This window comes from Lipophrys pholis (genome assembly GCF_963383615.2).
Source record: "Lipophrys pholis genome assembly, chromosome: 7".
NCBI lineage: Eukaryota > Metazoa > Chordata > Actinopteri > Blenniiformes > Blenniidae > Lipophrys > Lipophrys pholis.
In genome coordinates, this window is record NC_137638.1 from 5,673,002 (window position 1) to 5,695,095 (window position 22,094).

Sequence of the window (22,094 nt, forward strand, 5' to 3'; positions counted from 1 at the left end):
AAGAAGTCTGTGTGGCCAAGATCAATTTTTACTTTTAATTATCTTAGGTTTGGGTGAAGCAGAAAAAGTTTTCAGCTGTAGAGAAATTGTTTAATAGAAAAACTATATATAAAAATATATAAAAAAAAAAAGCTGAGAGAAATACGGACATAAATAAAATAGTAATGTCGTAGAAGAGGATAAATAAATAAATAAATGAGTGAAATAAGTCTCAAATCAAACAAGACAGATTTAATCGTTAAGGATTTATTATGAATAACAGTCATTTGGAACACACAAGAGTAAAATAAATCTAAAAATAGAGAGAGAAAGAGAGAGAGCAAGAGGTAATAAATAAAACAGAAATGAAGATTCTCAATTAGATTGGGTGAAAGTATAAAAATGATGTAAAATGAATATTTGGCAGCTCTGAACAATGTTTTCATACTTTATACACAAAGCTTTCTTTGTCGGGGTAAACAAAAAAAAAAAAAGAAAAAAAAAAAGAAAAAAAAAAAAAAAAAAAGAGAAAAACAGTGTCATTCCCACTACGAAAGAAATTGTCAAGCGTTGTGATGTGAGAAAAATTTAATCCGGATGTTGATTTCTGTTGGTTATCCAAGTGAAGTTTGTCACATTTGGTCCAAGATTCTCGAGTTCACACACAAACTGCTAATGACATGATTTGGGAGAATAAAACCTAAAATAAAAAAAGCGAGCATGTCTGACAGTTATTTTAGCAAAAAGATTTGGAGTCATATGTGAAGTATACTTAGACGTGTGTACATGTATGAAGACTCACGTGAGCCTGTCCAGCTATGACAATGTGACACTTTATTGGCGGGATTTATTTGCCCTCAGTCACGACTGGCAGGCTCACGGGGCCTGCCCACTTCCTGTTAAGTCACTGAGGACCACCACCTACAGGCAAAATTAATTACTCAAGTCAAAATCTATGGAATAAATCCAGCCAGACTTTAATTGCCCTCCATCTTGACTTGAAGAAAGACGTTTACTCGCCGTTGAAGGAACCCACACAAATTATGAAACGCATACAACAAAGTTTCACATGCACATACTACAGTGCTACTTAGTGTTTTCAAGGCACACAGCCTGAGCGGAGAGAGCCTGCCCGTCATCACAGAGGCAACCCGAAAGCCACAATTACCTATGAATCCAAAACACGCACAGAAAAATCTAACCAACTAAGAGATTTGCATCCTTTTATTTGCCCCGAGTCTCGACTTCCAGGCTCACTCTTGAACAGCCAGGTTGTATCCAGATCCCTATACTGAGGAAACACAGTGCAGACCAAAAAGCATACAGTGAGCCTTCCAGTCCACACTTGGGGTAAAGAAATAGACCAGTAATATAGAGAAAGTCTTTCCATGTCTCCTGTAAAATCCTGATGTCAGAGATGGAATTGACAATTGAGACATTAACAGGCGTTTGTGAATATGAAATTATATTAATGTGGACATACGACTGTGGACAAACAAATTAAAGTAGTTGTAGTAGTAGACGGATTGGAGAGCTAAATGAGCGCGTCGCACTAAAAGTGTCTCAGACTGTTTGATTCTCGAGGTGGAAGCAGTGCGAGGAGACACCATGTGATTCTGAGGTGGTGAGAATTGTCAATATTCACGGGGGGGGGGGGGACACAAGAGCAGCTGAGTAGAGTTAAAACGATTGCAGGTGTCTTTTAATCTTTAAAAAAACCCAGAACAAACTGAAAACAGGGTCAGTCTGGGTCCTCACTGGTCCTGGACCGCTGAGTCACTGGTTTTTCGCTCTGCTGCTACATTCAACTGCTCCTCTGAAGGCTGCGAGGAGCCTGAAGGTGAAGGCTCCTCCTGCTGCTCCTGCTTCACCTCCACTGCCTTAATGGGGGGAGACTGGAAGCCGCTGTCATCACGAGGAGGCGGGGGGAAGTCAGCTGTTGCCTCTGGGGGGGTTTCTGAAGCCGGTTCTGATGAGATGGACTCCTCAGGAGGAGGTGGTGGAGGCAGTACATCCTCCGAGAGCTCCGCCTGGTTGGAAAGCAGTGGGTCCTTCTCCACCTGCTGGCTGTCCTTCACCTCCTTCTCCACCTGCTGGCTGTCCTTCACCTCCTTCTCCGTCTCGTTCTCCACCTGCTGGTTGTCCTTCACCTCCTTCTCCGCCTCATTCTCCACCTGCTGGCTGTCCTTCACCTCCTCCTTCACCTGCTGGCTGTCCTTCACCTCCTCCTTCTCCGCCTCCTTCACCTGCTGGCTGTCCTTCACCTCCTCCTTTACCTGCTGGCTGTCCTTCACCTCCTCCGCCTCCTTCACCTGCTGGCTGTCCTTCACCTCCTCCGCCTGCTGGCTGTCCTTCACCTCCTCCGCCTGCTGGCTGTCCTTCACCGCCTCCTCCTCCGCCTGCTGGCTGTCCTTCACCGCCTCCTTCTCCGCCTGCTGGCTGTCCTTCACCTCCTCCTTCTCCGCCTGCTGGCTGTCCTTCACCTCCTCCTTCTCCGCCTGCTGGCTGTCCTTCACCTCTTCCGCCTGCTGGCTGTCCTTCACCGCCTCCTCCTCCGCCTGCTGGCTGTCCTTCACCTCCTCCTTCTCCGCCTGCTGGCTGTCCTTCACCGGCTCCTCCTCCGCCTGCTGGCTGTTCTTCACCTCCTTCACCGCCTCCTTCACCTGCTGGCTGTCCTTCACCGCCTCCTTCTCCACCTGCTGGCTGTCCTCTTCCTTTTCCACCTGTTCATGCTTCACCTCCACCCCCTTTACCGCTCCTTCTACAGCTCCTTCCTGCTCTGGGACTTTTTCCTGAACGTTCTCCTTCAGTTTGGGTTCTTCCCTCACGACAGAACCATTGGACATGGCTGCAGAGGCCACTGCCGCCGCCGCTTCAGGACTCGCAGAAGCGTCATCGTCATGCTCCTCGTTCTCCTCCTCTAGGATGTCGTCGACGCCGGGCACCTCCATGCAGGACTCTGCAGGCAGGACGGTGGCGTCCTCCACCTGGATCATGGACACCACCTGCTTCATCCTCCTCTTCTTCTGGGACTCCTCGCCGTCGCCCTCGCCATCGCCCTCGCCGTCGCCCTCGTCCGCAGCTCCTCCGTACTCTTCGGCCCAGTCGATGGAGGGGTTTTCTCCCAGCAGCTGCAGGCTGGGGTCGCTGTTGCTGAGCACGATGCTGTCTCTGTACAGGTTGTGTCTCCGCTGGACGGCCGCCTCCTTCACAGCTGCAACGGGAATAGACCAAAACGGCTCAGTGTCTTCAACAAGACCTTTTCTCACTACTTGTCCCACAAAAAAGATGAACCCCACGTTGAGCAGAATGATGAGGACGTGAACGTAGAGACAAAGAAGAATTACTGACCCATCATGATGTCCTTCATCACCGAGTGAAGAACCACCTCCTCGAAGATGCTCTCCACCAGGATGAAGCGCGAGAAGTCCTCGAAGATCAGCTCCCGGAAACGTGGAAGCTCCTGACGATTAGGAGAGACAACGGGAAGTAAGCCAACGGAGTGAAGTAAAAGAGAGTCTGCCAATGCGGAAATAACTAAGAGGGAGAACGTTTAGTGGGAGGGCATAAAGAGGGAGAGCACGGCAGCTACTGGTAGGACGCCAAGAGGAAATGCTCCAACAGGAACTTGGTAAAGTTACTGTGTTAACATAGAACTTTGACTGTGAAATAATCTTTGGCTTCCTGTGGCAGTTTCACTCTGGAGAATAAAATTCAAACGGACACATTTGAGACTCACCGAGGAGCAGGACGGCCCGAGCTGCTTCAGCATGTACGGGATGAAGATCTGCAGCAGAGCTTCACGGAAGAAACGCTTCCTCACCGTGCTGCTGTCGTAGTCAAATTTCTGAAGGAAACGAGACACAAAATGTCAAAGAAGGAGAGGAACAACTCAGGTGGAGTTGGTAAACGAGGTGAAATGCCCATCAGTGATACTCAAATCATAAGATGAACTAAAAAAACAAATAAAGTCCAACAGATTAATACTGCATTACAAGTCAGAAAATGGTTTTGAAAAAAAAAATAAATAAAAAAAAAAAAATCCATTTTCTAAAATCCATTAAAAAAAGGCTGAAAATGACTTGCTCTGTTCCGATTAAAACCAATTTATCCGGTTTATCATCATGAGAGATGAAAAACATGAAAATACAAAGTACATGTATTATAACCTAGAAAATTCTGCATAAAAAGTAAAGAAATTCCTTTTTTTTTTTTTTTTAAACTGCACATTTGATTGCTTGGGAATATTGTGCAGTTGCAGATGTCCACCTTTAGGGGGCAGTGTAGCAACACAAGTGGGGAAACTGGGTTAAAGCTGAATTCAAACCTGAATGTAACATTTTTCAGACCAGTTGCTAATACATTTAAAAACAATTCAGTAATTTCTCAGTTCTGAAGCTTCATACAAAAATCTTTGAGTTTGTAGCTTGTTTCTTTTTCGAATAGAAACATTTCTGACAGATAATACAGATATTCTTGTGAGAGCATGTGTGTGTGTGTGTGTGTGTGTGTGTGTGTGTGTGTGTGTGTGTGTGTGTGTGTGTGTGTGTGTGTGTGTGTGTGTGTGTGTGTGTGTGTGTGTGTGTGTGTGTGAGACCTTGATGACTCGGTCCTGGCAGCGCTGGATGGTCTTACACAGATCTTCAGATCCCTGAGAGTCCAGACTCTGGTGAAGGATCTGCTCGAACGTGTACACCGCATCGTCCATTTGCTTTAAAGAGACGTATTCAATTACAAGCGAGCATAAAAAATAAAGAATCAACAGCGTATTGTTCTCTGCACGTGTGTGTGGAAAGTATGGTCTCACGTGTTGATGCTGTTGATCATTTTTGTAATAAAATGACACACACACACACACAAACGTGCTTTTAGCGTTCCTGCCGTTCCCGTGTAAATGGACGTTTTCAAAATGTTGCCGGGTAAACATGAAAATTTCCAGAAAGCAAAATGCAAAAACATTGTGTTTTCGCTTGAAACACTGCCGTGTGAAACGCGGCCCGAGCGAGAGATTTGAAGTGAGCCGGTGCAGTTGTGCTCGTCCAACTACTCGCTGTAACTTGATCACAAGCCAAAACCGATGCTTGTTTAGATAATTAACCTTGTTGCTTTGAGCGTTTGTTAAGTAGATAAATGTTGCAGTTCCCAACATCGAAACTTCAGCCAAAGTGAAAAACTCCTTCTGCTTTCAGTGGACACGCTCTTTATCAGTAGACTGAGAAGATAATTAAACTGTGTCTTTGCTCTTTTTTTTTTTTTTTTTTAAAGCTTTTGTTTTACAGTTTAGAGTTTAGAAAAAAAGTCACAGCATGAAGAACGACTGAGCAGCTTGAACTCTGGATGACCCACGCACACACACACAGTTTCTCTGCAGGCTTGGACACTCGACAGATTAATGCAATTATTCCAAGGCCCTGGCTTCATGCGGGGGAGGGGAGCTGGGTTTAAAGGCGCTGTCATGCCAAGAGAGACAGGGTACTCTTATTATACGTCGGCATTTTCACGTCACGCAACTCCAACAGCTGCTCCTTTGGAGGCGCTGTTGCCTGAAACGAACACTGACCAGAGAGGAAGAAAAGCATGACGAAGAAGAAACCCAGCTCATTGATTGGCCCAGAATGAAAGTCCCGCCCCTTTAACCAGTGGAGGCTAATTAGCAAGTGGCTAATGGGTAGCTACAAACAACCGCGATATATAGTCTTCTGCCAAATATCAATGAGCACCTTTCTCACTACTTCATCCTCACTACTCTAAGTCTGCCCACGAGATATTCGCCAACTTCTTTCAGCGTCTTCGGATTTGCGCCGTTAGCCTTGTTTGTTTGCTACCCAGAATGCACTGCGCTCTAGGTCAGGTCCTCTAGCTCCGCCAGCTGGAAAGTCCATCGATAATCCCCGACGCGTTCATACCGTCCTTGAACCGGACCTCAGTGCACTTGCAAAGTGAACCGAGCCCCGCATTTTCAAATGGACCACAGTTCACTTGTTTGATCCAGATCAGTCTAGGGGAGTGTTCACACTTAAAGTGGACTTTCTCTGAAACAAACTCGGGGCCGGACCAAACAGGGCCGGTGTGAACGCGCCCTTAAGTGTAGTCAAGGTTTTAGATGGGGACAGGGTTTTAAGAGGGGGTGAGTTTAGATAGGCGGGGGGAGGTTTTTTTCTTTTCTTTTGTTAACAAAACCAAACTTCTCGTCTGCAGAGGAGTTTGGTTTTCTTTATTAAAACTCAATATTACCGTATTTTCTGGACTATAAGTCACACCTTTTTAGTTATTTGGAAGGTGAAGCAACTTATATTAAGAAGTAACATATCGCACAACGCCGCAGTAAATGCCATGTTGGACCATTAGATGTCTCAGTACTGTAGCAGCTTCCTGTTGTCGTACAAAAATAAAAGCCTTCTTTGTTTGACAGAATAGCAAAAAGCGGCAATAGAGACTAAAAATGAGAGATGTTCAGGCTCCTCTCATGTGGAACCAGCTCCCAGTTTCAGTTAGAAAACCATGGACCATTTTCTAGTGAAGCTGCTGTAGGTTTAGACTGCAGGATGACCGGCACTGAGCTTCTTTCCTTTCTCACCCTCCATACAGCGATGTTTCACCATTACATTGTGTGCGTCTCACCTCTCTCATGAGGATCTGGGCCCTCTGGACGAACACGGAGGGGCTGCAGACGTCAAACCTCTGCTGCAGACCCTCCAGACTCAGCTGCTCCACCTTCTCGTAGCAGCTCTGCATCTTCACCGGGTGGAAGGCCAGCATGGAGACCTTCTCCATGTGCTGAGGAGGCAGAGGGTCACGGGTTGGTTCATGAGCTTTCCCCAAATCAGCCATGGAGTTAGTACAATCAGTTAATAATGAAGTGATTAAAGATAAATATACACAGTTATGTAGGCGATAGTAAAGTATTTATGTTTTCAGAATGAACCGCATGTCCTCACCTGCCCCACTGTCTCCTTGGTGCCCTCGTTGATGGTGTTCTTGCTCATGTCCACCAGCTCTCTGAAGAAGACCTCGCGGACCTCCAAGAAGCCTCGGCTGGTGGGCTCCATCAGCGCCTCCAGGATGGAGCCGATGTACGGCTGGATGCTGACCTTCAGCAGCTTCTCCGACTTGGGGAGGACCACCGCTGTGGGGAGGGGGAGGGGAGTGTGTAAGCGTCAAAAGTGGATTGTTTTGACAGTATAACACCTGTAATCTCACTTGCAAGCATTTTCTACTGCACATTACTATTTTCTGAATTATAAGGTGCATCTCAGTGTCACATCTGACCAACAAAATACATGATGAAAAGAAATAAATTGCACTGTTCCATAAGAAATTGAACTTCCACCATTTATTTCCCAAGAATGCATGAAAACTGTTCTGTTGAGCGCCAGCTTAAAGTAATTTCTGGGTCACAATTTATTTTTTTTATCGTTTGGCTGATCATGCAGCATATATCAAGATATACAGTACATGTCATTTGTGACCACTAGATGTCACTATGAGAAAATAATGCTGCAGCAGCACCACAGAAAAACCTGCAACTACTGGATTTGTAATTATATTACTCCCAAAATAAACTAAAAAATAGGATCTACCAGAACTTGGACATTTCATATTACTTTTATTAATGGCATTAAATGATTACTCATGGGTCTCTGGGATTGTTGCATTTTAAAAATCAAAACGGTTGCGAAGCTGCAGAGCTGTTGTGTCTTTCCTGTTTACTGTTGCCACGATATGACCAACCATCTACAAATACAACATAACAAACATGACAACAAACATGTGAGGCTGCATTTCAAGCTTTTTGGAAATGCACACCGACTTCTCACCTCTCTCTTCAGTAAACATATTAACTCGGAATTCTTCAGCTTTCTGTTATCGTCACTCAGCGTAGAGCAGGCATACAAGCAGCATTTTTTTCCTAAACGTTTGTGTAAGAAGGTAGATTTTAGCTATTGGGTTACCGTGAAGGTATGGAAAGAATCCGACCGATGAGAAGAATGGTGGCAAAAGCAGAAGACGATTTCAAAGCCAGTGAAGACTGGCGTGCAAATTACTGGAAATTAGCACTTAGAAATTACTGTTTACTTTAAAACGTCTGTGGGAGGACGGTCCTCTGTCTATAATCCAGATGTCTGCTAAAGTTACCAAGATGAACTACCAACATGCAGTCGGACACAGGCACCTCTTAGCATTAGCATGCTTGAATAGCATTTAGCATTCTTTCTGGCGGTCCCACTCACCTCGGATCTTGTTGGTGACGTGCTCCTTGGAGGCGATGATCTGATCCATGTCTTTCCGTATGGACGCCTCCAGAGACGAGCGGGCCGCCTCGCACCGCTGCAGCACCGCCTCGTACTGATCCTGGCACTGCCTGTGCACCAGGCTGTACACCGCATCGCTGATCTGCACACAGCATCACGTTACTGGAATATAGCTTCGTTTGATGCATTATATTCAAATTATGTGGAAAATAACTGATCTGAAGAAACAAGGACCTGAGAGGAATCTCAAAACTATAAAGGATATTAAAACAAAAGTATTGATCCAAATTTGCAATCTGTGTTCATACAAAACACCAGGGGGACCAAGGATAGAGCCTTGAGGATACCCCCCCACGACACATTTTCATAGATTAACACGTCTACGTCCAATAAAAAAGACGAAAGATTTCAGTTAGAGACACAAAGACTTTTAAAAAAAATAAAAAAATAAAAAAATAAAAAATTCTGTTTCTCACCAGCATCCAGTTCCTCTGCCGGTCGCGGAGTTTGCCTTTGAGTCGAGGGGATATGAGGTCTCTCAGCTCCGGCAGGAGGCTCTCCATCACCAGGTTAGATAAGATCTACAACAAAACACAGCACGCACAACTAGAACCGAGCACGCATCACAGAGAACACACAACCCGATTGTGACAGGATCAACCTGAGGAATGAGTTTCAGGTTTCACTCAAATCAACTCATACACCTTTTTTTAGCATTAATATGATCAAAATAACCATCAATGAGGGCAAGTAAGAGAATATTCACCTTTAAAACTCGTTTCTGACCAATTACGTCTATTTTCTAAGTATTCAACATAATATTCTATACATGCGAGTTCATTACTTTAAAGAGATGTGTCAAAGTCACGAGGACATACTCACCCTGGGATTATTAACATTAAAAAGGTAACTTTAAAAAAAATATATTTCTGATGTTGAGACTTTCAAATATTTGAATTAAAGAAAATTCCCCCTGTTCACTTGAAATTCATTAACAATATAGGCCTATATTGTAAAAATGTATCTGAAAAACTGAATCTGACACTTTACCCAACCTGCAGTAGACCTTTGAAACTGTCCGGTGGGGTTTGACCAATAGGGTGTATTTATCCATGTAAATCTCAGATTATGTCGAGGGTCGATCACAGTAGAACTGCCAGGTTCCAAAATAGTTTTTTACCCCACCGGACAAAATACCACGCTGTGTTCTAACTTATTTACTCTCCGTTTAAAGTCATTTCCATTTATTTATTCTTCTCATATTATCTCAGGTACTTTTAGTGGTGTGTTTTATCGTTGACCCTGCAACGACATTTCGTTCTACAGTGCGTCTGATGTAAATTGTCAGAATGACAAGAAAATAATCTCTATCCATCTAGAGCGGAGCTGGTTTCAAACCAGAAGCAGGGTCTTTGAGGGTTTGTAGCATCTAGAAGAACCTGTTCAATTCCAGAGCTGCAGAACCCCGACCGCACGTCACTGAACCAGTCAGATCTCTGGAAACGTCTCTGGACCACAGAGGCGGGCTGACCTGTGACGGAATGCCGCACATCATCTCCCAGGTGCCGTAGTGCCCCTGAGCTTGGCGGTAGAGTCGTACGGCATCGGTGAAGGCCGGCGTCTGCACTTTGTAGTCCTCAGACAAACCTGCACAGGAGACATCGGCATCTGTTAGCATGTCTCTATGTCCGGTTCTACAAAGCCACTGTTAGCATTAGCATTAAGGCTGATGGCTTAACTGGTATTACTGGCTCAAGTTGTATTTATTGAAGGAGGAGCGGCTTATAAATCCTGAAGTAACTCAATCCTCCTGACAGTCACATTAAAGTTGTCCCTCTGGAAGTAGCATTAGCATGACATAACATTTTACAATAACGCCTCCATATTCTGCTAGAAAACTTAAGCTCCCATCGTTCTTGAGCTGAACCAACGGTTTCCATGTACACAAAAGGTCTATTTTTCTCATATATTGTTGACAAATGTGTCTAACTGTGTTAGTAAGCACTTCAGGTGTGTCTTAAAAAGGGAAAGACGATCTAAGACGTGCAGTTTCATCACACAATGCAAAGCCACAGAAGTCACAAGTTTTGAGGGGGCGTCCACCGGAGCTGACGCTACAATAATACAGACCTGTGAACATTATTCACACAGGAACTTTATCCAGTAACTGCGGGTGATTTAGCTGCAGTAACAGAGTAACTAATCATGGATTCTCAGTCACGACAGTGAAAGATGAGTAGCATCAGTATTCACCAATGGATGGTAGCATTCATTACTACCTTGCATGTCACCTGTTCAGTGACGCACACACAAAACACTTCCCGATGAGTAACTGTGAGGTTTTGCTTTTTTCACAGTCTGCATTTATTTGTGTGTTGCTATAACGACTAGCATACAGCCTCACAGATTGCGAAACATCAGATTACAAATTCCTATTCATGCGCAATATAATCACATTCAGTCTCACAGCAAAACCACAAGTTGCCGGTTCTTTTGAAACAATCACCCCAAACGAAAAAAGGATCTGAAACTTCTCATTTCCTTCACATCGTGTCAGAATATGCAGGCGAGTTAAAAATAGCTGAAATCAAACACTCGAGGTGTGGCCGGGTGCCAGCCATGAGCTCAGCGATGCTCGGCGTGAGAAACGCGAGGCCTCGGAGAAGAGTTCAGCTCTTTTGCATTCCTGTTATCGGACAGCCCCTGAACTCCGGGATCTGTGGGGAGAAAAGTCGCTCAGTGTGTTTGACTCCTTTTGTGAGGTCCCACACATGAACACCCAATTAAAAAGGCAGTCAAAGAAGCACGACAAGGTTTTAAGGCCGAAGCACACAGACAGAAAGCATGTATAACGTAAAAAGTATAGGTCCCAAGACAGAACCCAGTGGAACTCCATGTTGAACTTCTGACCTGAAGAGTTACGACAGGATTACAGGTCAAAATATGGTCCCTGAAAAGGATGTTAATGCTCTGTGTGTTCTCATCTTTCTCCCATTGTGGGTCCTGAACACTGGAAGACTTATGGGGACAAAATATGTCCTGCACAGACTGGTTCACTTGTATCAATAGAACAATATGCGGCTTGAATTTTAATGCTGCAGGTATGTTAATGTCAGGGGACCTAAATGTGTTTACACACATTTGTTTGAGATGACCAGCCATGTGGGGACAAAAAAAAAAAATGTGTGCGAGGTAAACTTACATTTGTGAATGCGTGTTAAAGATAGACAAAGGGAAGTGTTGTGGTGAGGCAGTGGTTGAGGTTACAGTAACTGTTGAGGAAATGGGTGGAAGTCCACAAAATGCAAATTGTGTGTGCGTGTGTGGTAGCAGAGCGGTTAGAACCTCATGACAGGGCCCTCTCGAAGAGGATTTTATCATTATTGTGCCATAGTTGCATTAGATAAGACATACGAGAACATTTCAAACAAACTCTGCAGACTTTCCGTGCTCTGCTGACACAAACTCGACTTTTTCTTTGTCAACAAATCTCAAAATGACTTCTGCTCTCATACGTGACAAAACAGCACCGCAGTGAATCACACGTGAACTGTAAAGATCAGGTGTGCTGCAGCAGAGAGGAAATTAGCAGGACCTAAAGTTTAACACACACACACACACACACACACACACACACACACACACACACACACACACACACACACACACACACACACACACACACACACACACACACACACACACACACACACACACACACACACACACACACACACACACACACACACACACACACACACACACACACACACACACACACACACACACACACACACACACACACACACACACACACACACACACACACACACACACACACACACACACACACACACACACACACACACACACACACACACACACACACACACACACACACACACACACACACACACACACACACACACACACACACACACACACACACACACACACACACACACAAACCTTTAAATCTGAAAATAGGAAATGTAACTGTGTGGGGAGCATTTGAATTGAGACGATAATGAAAAGCTCCATGAAAACAACAACTTTCATGTGTTTTACATGTAGAAGACGGGATGCATGTTGCAGGGGTGTTGGGGTGGGGGCGGGGGCAGGAAGGCAGTTGGGGACCTGGATCCCACCCTGACGCCCCCGACACAAACCACTCTGTGAGGAGCAGAGCGGACGGGCGGCCTGAGACTGCAGAGCACCGCGCCCACACCTCGTTTACCACATGTGGCTCCACGTGTTAATGGAGTCGGTGCAGCACAGAACATACAGAGTCATTCAGCTCCCGGTTGGAGGAGACCTTCGACCAGTGAGAGGCACAGCTCTTCACTCCACTTCCTGTCCAAACAAAGACTGGAGACATGATGAAAGCTGCTCAGGTCACCGTGCGTGCACTCTGGGTTTATCCATCACGTTCCAGGCAGGCCTGTTTATTTCACACTGTCCTGCACCTCGTCCTCTTCAGCCAGAGCCAGCCGTCCTGCGTGACCTCCACCCAGTGAGACACGGCATTAGAGTGGAGGTCACTTCCCATCAATACCCTGCCAATTACACGGGTGACCATGACGCTCCCTCTAACATTAGTGCAACCATAATTGCAGTCATGGCGACTATTATTGCCTGTAAGTTAGTTTGTAGAGTGGGAGGAACTCTTGGTCAGTGTAGGTCAGGGTAGACCCAATGTCTGCGACAAATCTGAAGAAGTACTTGAAGGTCATGCTTGAATATTAAGCTATTGACATACAACACAAAAACATGCCTCACGCTCACAGTGCTAAGAACGATCATCAGACGATTGATATCTTATTTCCCTCTACAGAAAATCCGAGAGACGAGTGGTTAAGTGGAAGAGAAGGTGATGAAATACAAACGAGGAAAAACAATGTGTCACAATCATCCAGAGCTGGTAGGACAAGACGAGACTCGCCGATTGAACAAAGTGTTGCATCATCAGGATTTACTTCACCGTTTCCCAAATCTACACAACAACCCTGACAAGATGCTTCACAAGTCTCTGCTCTGAGCTGTTCCATGTCACATGATCTGCCTCCATGATATATCCCTGTAGGGGGGGGGGGGGGGGGAGCAGAAGCTTCACTGCAGGATAATTGTGAGGAAGCTGAGCCGCTCCCCTCAGCCTGCAGCCAGGTGACGCCGCAACTCATGGCTACATTTTCGCAGAAATGTTCACTCGGCTTTATGTTTTTCATTCATGCAACAAACAGTTTATAGACTTACAGCAGCTGATAATCTATCATGCGGACAGCAGGAGCTGCCAACGGGCCCGCAGAACTCACCGTCGTTGGCGTGTCGGACGCAGTCCTGGAGGACGGCCTGCCACTTCTGCTGCTCTTTATCCGACGAAAGGGCGAAGAAGTAGTGTCGGGCCAGGATCAGAGGGTGGGGGATGACCACCTTCTGGAACGGAGAGCTGCCTACTTTGGCCTTCACACCTGGGAGGAACAAAATGCAGAAGACAAAAACACAGAACACTTAATTTAGGTCAGGATTCTATGTTAATTGATAAAACTGGATTTAATAAATTCCACTTGTGCATCTACATGAAACGTAGAACTACTCGTGCCGTCGCGGTGATGAATTAATATTCCAACACAAGAGAAACTCGGCCTCAAATCAACTGGATGTAAAATCTAAACTAAAAGAAGAGCAGAGAGGAAGTTCTGCCTGAAACGTTTCTGCTGTAATAAAGTGAAATTGAAGGATCACAGTGCTGCCTGTTTATATAGCCGATGAAATAATATCGTACAATCTCACAAAGTCACACACTAACAACTCTGGAATGGTCTGGCAGCAGTATTGCTTTTGGTCTGGTGGATTCATTTTAATTCTTTACTGAAGGAGCAGTTATTCTTTGACAATATAAACTGTAAGCTGCGCTGCAGGATTTCTTCCCAGTTTGCGTCATTGGTCGGACGCTGCAAACGCCGGCTCTTTCATGTGAAGGCGCACACGTACTGTAGGTGTGGGTTGAACTGGCGAGTTGATAACCTGCTTCGTACAAACAGTTGTCAAAGTCACGGGTGTCTGGATAAGTCAACCCAGGAAACAGAGAGAGATCCTGGATGTGTTGATCACGGTTCGTAGTACAGGCCTCAGGACAGAGGTATCGGAGGGTCAGGCGCTCACAGTTTACACAAAGAAGATCCTAGAGTGTCTGAAACGCCTCGTGACAGGTTCAAACACAACCTGCTCGCTCTCACGTACAGAGGAGAACACCTGATCTTTAGCGAGTAGAAGCGTGCCAGCACTTTATTCCTGTCTCCACTCACTGCCTGAAGTGTTTCGACTACTACAAACAGGTTTTTTTAGATCCACTTTCCAAACGAATTTCACCTGTAAGCGCGCCATTTTCACTTGTAGCATCCATTCTGTTAAACGTCGCCATTTCCTGACAATCTTCCTAACATTTTCAACTTTACACGACAATGTTGCTCGGAGCCGCTGAAAACGCAAGTTTTTGAAAACGTGCCAACTCTGTCTCCGTGGAAATGAGGAAAAACACAACTTTTCTGAAACACTTCTACTCTGCATGCGCACCACAGAAGGAGTAATAGTTCTTCTGCACATACGCGACTAGACTGACACTGGAGGAAAGCCTTCCTGTAATTGTCATGACCTCTAGCCCATATTTTCCTTGGACTTTGTAGTTTTATTTTGACAGTCACCATAATAAGAATACAATTTTGTTGTCTGTCCATACGAATGCCCGTGTACTTCCATTGTTCTCTGCGCCCATGGTTTCATTACAAACACAAACAACAGCGCCAACTTGTGCCCTGGCATGCTACCTACATCGTTTTCAAGACATTCGTGAGTAAACAAGGCATTATTAAAGTAAAGAGTCCCACACCCTGCCTCTCCATCATCGAGCTCACCAGGTAAGCTGTTGCTGATCAGATCCATGTATTGATCCAGGGACGTCAGCACTTTGTAGCCGGCACAGTTAATGGTTCCTTTGGGCTGGAGGTTTCTGTCGTGGGCCTGGTGGTACAGAAGAAGAAGAAAACCTGACTTAAATACTAAATTATTGTGCATTTTACCACAGCCATGCTCCCAATCAGCTCACAGGGAGTAAAACTTCCAACCCGTACTGTCCCGTGGGTTCTTCCTCACCGCTTTGTTTTCGTAATAATTGACGCTGTAGGAGTCCGGGATGAAGACGAAACGGCTCCTCAACTTCTTGTTCTCCTCTAGGAACTGGAAGAGGGAGCCGGAGAAGATGGACTTGTTCTCCAGGGGAACCTGTTGGAAAGAAAACACTTCAGCTCCGACTTAAATTAAAAAGAGGAACAGTGGACAGATATAATGATCTTCTCAAGAGAGGCATGATGAGAGAGCAGGATTGTTTTTTGGGGCGCGGGGGGGTTGCTGTAAATAAGTAACTAAGTTGCTCTATAATATAGAGGTTAGCTCTTCTTGAAAGAAACAGATTTGTGAACTAATGACGAGATGAAGCAGCAACAAAACAGCTGAGATAAACAACCAACAGGTATACAGTTCTTTAATCGCAAAGCTGACTACAATTCCAGCTCATGCCACAGTCAGCAGAGACAGTAACTCTGACCTTCAGTAATTGTACTGGTGTGTTTGTCAAATCATCAATCTCCTACCATCCATCCCAACTTAATTATAGCTTTTGAACTCATCCAATTATATTCAGACGTAAGCCTGAAAGAGGCATTAAAGTTAACATTATCTTAGCAAATTACATGTTTAAGACTTCTGTGAGACAGTCCAAGGCACTATTCAAGTAAAATGCATTTTTTTCCTGTGTTTTGGTTTCAGGAATGTTTGTCGTTTAGACAGCAACGTTTTGAAAATGCTGTCCATTTCCACGGAAACGGCATAAAAGCTGAAAATTATGTCGTTTTCATTTTGGGCCACCAGTGGGTGCTGTTGGGTCGTTTGTCCTCGTAATGAAACTACACACACAGAACAATATGCGATGAACATTAACAATTGGAGTAGACGGTAGTTTTATAGTCAACAGTTGAATAACAATCCAACTTGGTAGTTTGTCCATACGAATGTCCAAGTCCCAGGAGAACAAGGACTGGGAGTCATGACACTCTGGAGGAAAACATTGTTCCTATTGTAAATCTACTGATGCATGTACAGAACAACTATTTACGGTTGTGGTCTGCTTGCATGGTAGCAGCATTTCTCAGAAAGTTGTGTTTTTCCCCGTTTCCATGGAGACGGAGTCGAAGCATTTTTGAAAAGTTCCAGTTTGAGAGCAGTTTCAAAAAAAGTGCCGTATGAACGGACTGTCAAAACGCAACAAAAGCGTTCTATTTTTACTTGTAAACTGGCTAAAAACTTAGCAGACACAGTCCGGCTGAAGCTGACTGGATATGAAGACCTTTTTGCTTTTTTTTTTTTTCTCCTTCCCCTTTCCAGCGTTTTTCCGGTGGAAGCAGTGGGTGTTGCTGCACGGAGACGTTTTTACCTTTCGGTGCAGCAGCTGAGGCTGCGGGCCGCCGCCTCCTTCGATGTCAAAGCGCACTTTGTTGAAGAGAGCCACTGCATAGTGCTGCTCGTACAGCCGCCCAAACTCCCCCATCACCGCCGCGGTCCGAGCTGCAAAACACAAACAGACACACGGTTAGAGGAAGCATGTGGCACGAAGCCAAGAAAAGGTGAGGAATCTGGAAGCTGACTGAGACTGACAGCACGACTGAAAAAAGCTACACAGGCCAACGGAGGACGGATTTATTCTTTTGACACTTGAATAATTTTAGTACGCGTTTTTATGGGGATGTGAGACCGAACAGGAAGTATCGTTACTGTGTGTAATCAAGTTTGTTTTGTCGGACACAATCAGCTAACACCATGGAGCCACCAGCTAATGCTAAACGTGTAGCCACCAGCCGAGGCAAAACTACAATTTAATTATTACTTTATACTATTAAAATTCCTCTCAGATAGAAAATGTTTCCTCCATTAAACCTTTTCTTTGTTTTTTTTTTTTTTTGTTTTTTTTAAATCAAGTTCCGCTATGATTGATAATAGTTCATGTTTGTTAAATGGAGCTGCTGCTGCCGTCTTGGCCGCCAGGGGTCCCCGAGATAAGAGGTCCTGCAATCTCAATAGGACTCACCTGGTAAAATAACAAAAATTATAAAATAAAAAAATCAATGATCAGCATTCCTGCCGTTTTATTGGGACAGTCCAAGTCTTGTTACTTCAGTCAAAATAGGCCTCATTCACACGTGTTCCGGGTGATCCGATCATATGTGCCGAGCCCTAAAGACAAGTGTGAACAGGCTCTAAAGCGCTTTCAATCAAACCACCTCCCGAGATGGTCAGGGACGCGTCTGACAACAGAGGCTTTATAGTCTGAACAGTCATGCGTCACAGATGCGTCAAAGAAACTGCAGCCCTCCAGGCACAGACGTCCATGTTCTTTTCCAGTGACACGCCGCCTCATATCTGCAAACTTTAGCGGAAGTGATTTAGAGGTAGTAACACAATCTGGAGTGGTTAGTCCAAAACACATGATACGGCCGAGTATAAACGGTCTGTCTCAGGGCTCGCCACATGTGATGGGATCACCCGAGTTATTTGCAGGAGGAATGTTAAAGTGAAAGTCAAACAGTATCAAAGTGTGACATCGCACACTCTCCTTTATCCGTTTCATCAGTGAGTCCACAGCACGGATGTTTGTTTGAGCTCCAGTCGGCCTTCAAACGTCAAACCTCTGATAAGAAGCTGAATTGTTGGTGTGTTTACACGTCAGTGCAGGACTGACTGCTGGTGTTACACTTTAAAGTTACCTTACCAGTAAAGAAAAACTTTAATATATACTTCTCGTAAAAAGGTATCACTTCTACACAGAGAATAAACCAATACATGAAAACACGACCACTCATTTCCAACCCGCAGTTACCCAAATCGATCACACCAAAGTTGATATGTTTACAAACAAACTGGAACTTGTAGTCGTCGAACTGTGTTTATGTTTCGCCAACTGACATCATCTTTGGAAACCCGAGCGCATGGATTTCTAGGATATGAAAGATGGTGTCATAGCAACTCCAGCCAAAATCAGACCGCTTCAGCCCGAAAAAAAAGCCAGACTTTCTCAAAGAAAGAGTATTCAATCAACGAGAATAGTCTGGAATGTTGTGAAAATGATCATCGATTGTACTCTCGATCTCGTGAGATCTGAATATGCACTGGAAAAACAAACGGGATCTTGTGAAACAATGCTTCTGGAATGTTCCGTGACTGGTAAGATGTCAACAAACCGGGGGAAGTTCCGCGAAACTTGGATTTAATGTTTGTATGACAGTAATGACGAATCTCCCTCAGAACGGTATCAACAACTAAAACTGGGTCCTAAATTTAATTAGCTCATAGTTAATGGGTAGCCACAAACAACGGCGATATACAGTCTTCAGACCAGATATCTATGACCACCTTTCTCACTACTTCTTCCTCACTACTCCACGTCTGCAAGATATTTTCCGACGTTTTGTTCCCGAGTCTGCTTATTCTGATTTGCAGAGTAAGCCTTGTTTGTTTACTACCCAGAATGCAGTGCGCTCTACATCGCGGCCTCTCACCCCGCCCGCTTGCATGAGAACCGAGATCCAGAGACGTTTTCAAGGGGACCAGCGTTCCCTCGTTAGATCCGGATCAGAGCTGAGGGGAGCGTTCACAGATGTCCAAAAGAAGCGGACTTTCCCAGAAAGTCCCCGTGAACACGCCCTCATACGAGTTCAACTATAAACTAATAAAAATGGTCAAAATGTCTTCTTTAAAACTCGAGTTAGGGTACATGGTGTTGATGCTTCCAGAGACAGAGTTTTAAGCAGGAATTCTGTTTATCTTCAGGAGAAAAACGAATAGAGCTTTTCTTGGGGGGGGAATGGCAATGTCTTCCAGACTGAGCCCAGTTTGGCTTTTATTAACAACTTTAATCCGTATTTTCCTTGCCCTGGTTGAAAGATAATACATGAATAAAAATGTTGAAAACAATGGAAAGACAAAAAAAAAAAAAAAAAAAACCACCTCACTACATTCAGTTTTGCAATAACCGTCAGGCTAGTTTTTAATGAGTCCATTGGATAATTTTTATGTTATCCTCATCAAATGAAATCCAGTTCAACGCATGGCACTTTTTGGAGCGGTTCACCCTGAAACGTACTCCGTTTTCAGTAGACAAGTGTTTTTGTCAAAGAAGATTAAAACCCCCCCCAATATTCTACATTTTCCAACAAACTAATGCCGGAGGACACTAAAGCTTCAGGCGTCGAGCCAGACATTAGTTAAAGAGAATCTGGGGAATGGACGGCTCGTTGGTGGTTCAAATTGGATCCAAACCAGACTGAACGAGGAAAGAAATGGTGCCGGTGGTACTCCAGATGGAATTTAGCAATAATTAGGACACACACACACACACACACACACACACACACACACACACACACACACACACACACACACACACACACACACACACACACACACACACACACACACACACACACACACACACACACACACACACACACACACACACACACACACACACACACACACACACACACACACACACACACACACACACACACACACACACACACACACACACACACACACACACACACACACACACACACACACACACACACACACACACACACACACACACACACACACACACACACACACGTTCTGAAGTGACTTCCCTTCAGAGCAGCAGCGTCAAACCCATTCAGCGGCCACGTTTTAAGACCGTTGACCCAGTGAAACAACAGGTAAACAACCATGAAAATAACCACAACTCCAACTGTATCACACTTCATGCACTTTAACAAAATTACATTAAAACCATTTGGACAAATTTTAGGCCAATTTCCTAACTTTTGTATATGCATTAATTAGCTAGGTTTCCCAGCAGGATCTTTTATTCTCATCTCCGTTCAGTCCTTGCTTGTGTCCCACTGTTGCATCAAGCCTAATGAAGCTATTGAGTCTGCGGGTCGTATGTTTGACACCGTTACTTGAGAGCTGGGGTGCTAATCTCATTGTAGTTCACGTACAATAAAGTCTGACCGTCATTGGGTCCATCCTGTCACACGTCTTAATAAAAACCACTCACCACTTCCAAGTGCTTTTTATTATAAACACTTCATCTAAAGTTCTCTTATTCTTCAATATCTTTAGAAAAGTTTAACAGTTTAAGGAACAATCTTAACCTGATGTCTGTCAGGACTAACTAAAGTAAGGGTAACGTGTTTCAGATGTAGAGTCTTTCATAGCTTGTTCTTTTAATGTCTTTCAATACTTAAACCATTGTGGGATTTTGATTGGTTAACATAGTTTGGTAAAAAGAAAATCCATCTGTATTTGGTGTTTCTGCAGCTGGAGGGGGGGGGGGGGTGACCCATTTTAACCCATCTGCTTTGCATTGTGGTCACCAAATACCTTTTTTTTTTTGTATTTGCAAGTATGTCATTAACTTTCCTGGTGAAACCATTAGAGTGTCTGCACATTGTGAGGAGTGATGAACTGAGTGGAGAGAAACAACCCAGAAACACATGACATTTATGGGAAAATAAATGTATTTTTGGATAGGGCTGGTTATCTGCAGGTAAAACATGCTCAATGTCACAGTTTAAACGCTTTTCCACAGCCTGTCAGTGGGAGTCATTACCCCTAAAATCTGCTTTACATCTTCTGAATGTGTATTTCCTCCTGGAGATCAGTGTGCCAACTCCTAATGCTTGCTGAAAATACACACAAATAAACCCCCTCTTTTTGTTTCCAATCTTCATGGGTCATTCACATTTACTTACAATCAGGATAGAGATGAAAGTCACATTAATTAAAACCACTTCACAGAACCACCCATTGATTTCCTCACAATTAATGTATTCCTACGTTCATGTGTCCAATAACAGTTGCATTAAATTGTATATTATACTGCAGACTTAACTCCAAACTGAACGGACGGCAAGCACAACTTGATAACCTCAACTATTGTTTGACGTAAAGGCCTCGCACAATGTTTTCAGGTGAAAAGGGAAAATAAGAAAACCTTTGTTGCTCCAAAAAAAGTTTTTACCCCATAATCTAGGCTATAAAATACTCACCATAACAATCAAATCCAAGGAGACAGGACAGGAGTGTTTTATACTTCTGGGTCAGACCTGTTTGGTTTCCAGAATAGAGTATTCAATTTATGAAGTCCCACCCCCTCCCTGCCCATGGTGAATAATAAAAAAAAAAAAAAAAAAAAAAGAGCCAATACAATATAGGATTACACATTGGTCCGACATAATTTCCTGGACTCAGCCACAACTGCTACTTACCTAATCCTAACCATAGTTTAGGATAAAATCTGACTTTATTGATCCCACGTGGGGAAATTCAATCACCACAGCAGCTCCACAATGCAAATAATTAAAAATTGTTAAAACTGTAGAATGGCACAGAAGAGAACAGAATATATATTAGTTTGCCTTTAAAAAAAACATCTTACGTTATATAATTTCCTTCATTTGTTTTCCATATATGGAGAGTCGTCCTCATGGGCCATTTGTAATCAAATGTCCCCACAAGTATATAAGGACAAGAACACACACACTCCTCCAGTGTTTCATGCCTTATAGGGACATTACTTTGAGGTGACTTCCTTTCCGTCAGATTCACTCTAAACTCGGCGACAGTACAACAATCAGTATCATCCTAAAACACCATTTCAACTTAAAACTATTTTCTTCATGGGGACGTCACCCCCGCCCGCACTCCACCACCAACTCCCTCATGTCTGTCCCCATAGTGAAAAGCCTCCTGTGGGTCAGCATGCAATCAGGA

General features: G+C 44.2%; 1 protein-coding gene across 1 annotated transcript in view; it reads right to left on the reverse strand.

Moving 5' to 3' along the window:
* Positions 1-239: 239 nt before the first annotated feature.
* Positions 240-22,094, reverse strand: part of niban2b (niban apoptosis regulator 2b) — a 36,272-nt gene continuing 14,417 nt past the window's right edge. Inside the window, exons 2-14 of the mRNA XM_080466706.1 lie at positions 16,717-16,847; positions 15,381-15,509; positions 15,143-15,248; positions 13,544-13,699; positions 9,763-9,878; positions 8,708-8,812; positions 8,211-8,373; positions 6,918-7,105; positions 6,601-6,756; positions 4,577-4,690; positions 3,719-3,826; positions 3,331-3,442; positions 240-3,193 (exon numbers count right to left, since the gene is read on the reverse strand). Coding sequence (XP_080322832.1) covers positions 1,734-3,193; positions 3,331-3,442; positions 3,719-3,826; positions 4,577-4,690; positions 6,601-6,756; positions 6,918-7,105; positions 8,211-8,373; positions 8,708-8,812; positions 9,763-9,878; positions 13,544-13,699; positions 15,143-15,248; positions 15,381-15,509; positions 16,717-16,847 — 3,044 coding nt within the window. The 3' untranslated portion in view covers positions 240-1,733. The remainder of the gene's footprint in view (positions 3,194-3,330; positions 3,443-3,718; positions 3,827-4,576; positions 4,691-6,600; positions 6,757-6,917; positions 7,106-8,210; positions 8,374-8,707; positions 8,813-9,762; positions 9,879-13,543; positions 13,700-15,142; positions 15,249-15,380; positions 15,510-16,716; positions 16,848-22,094) is intronic.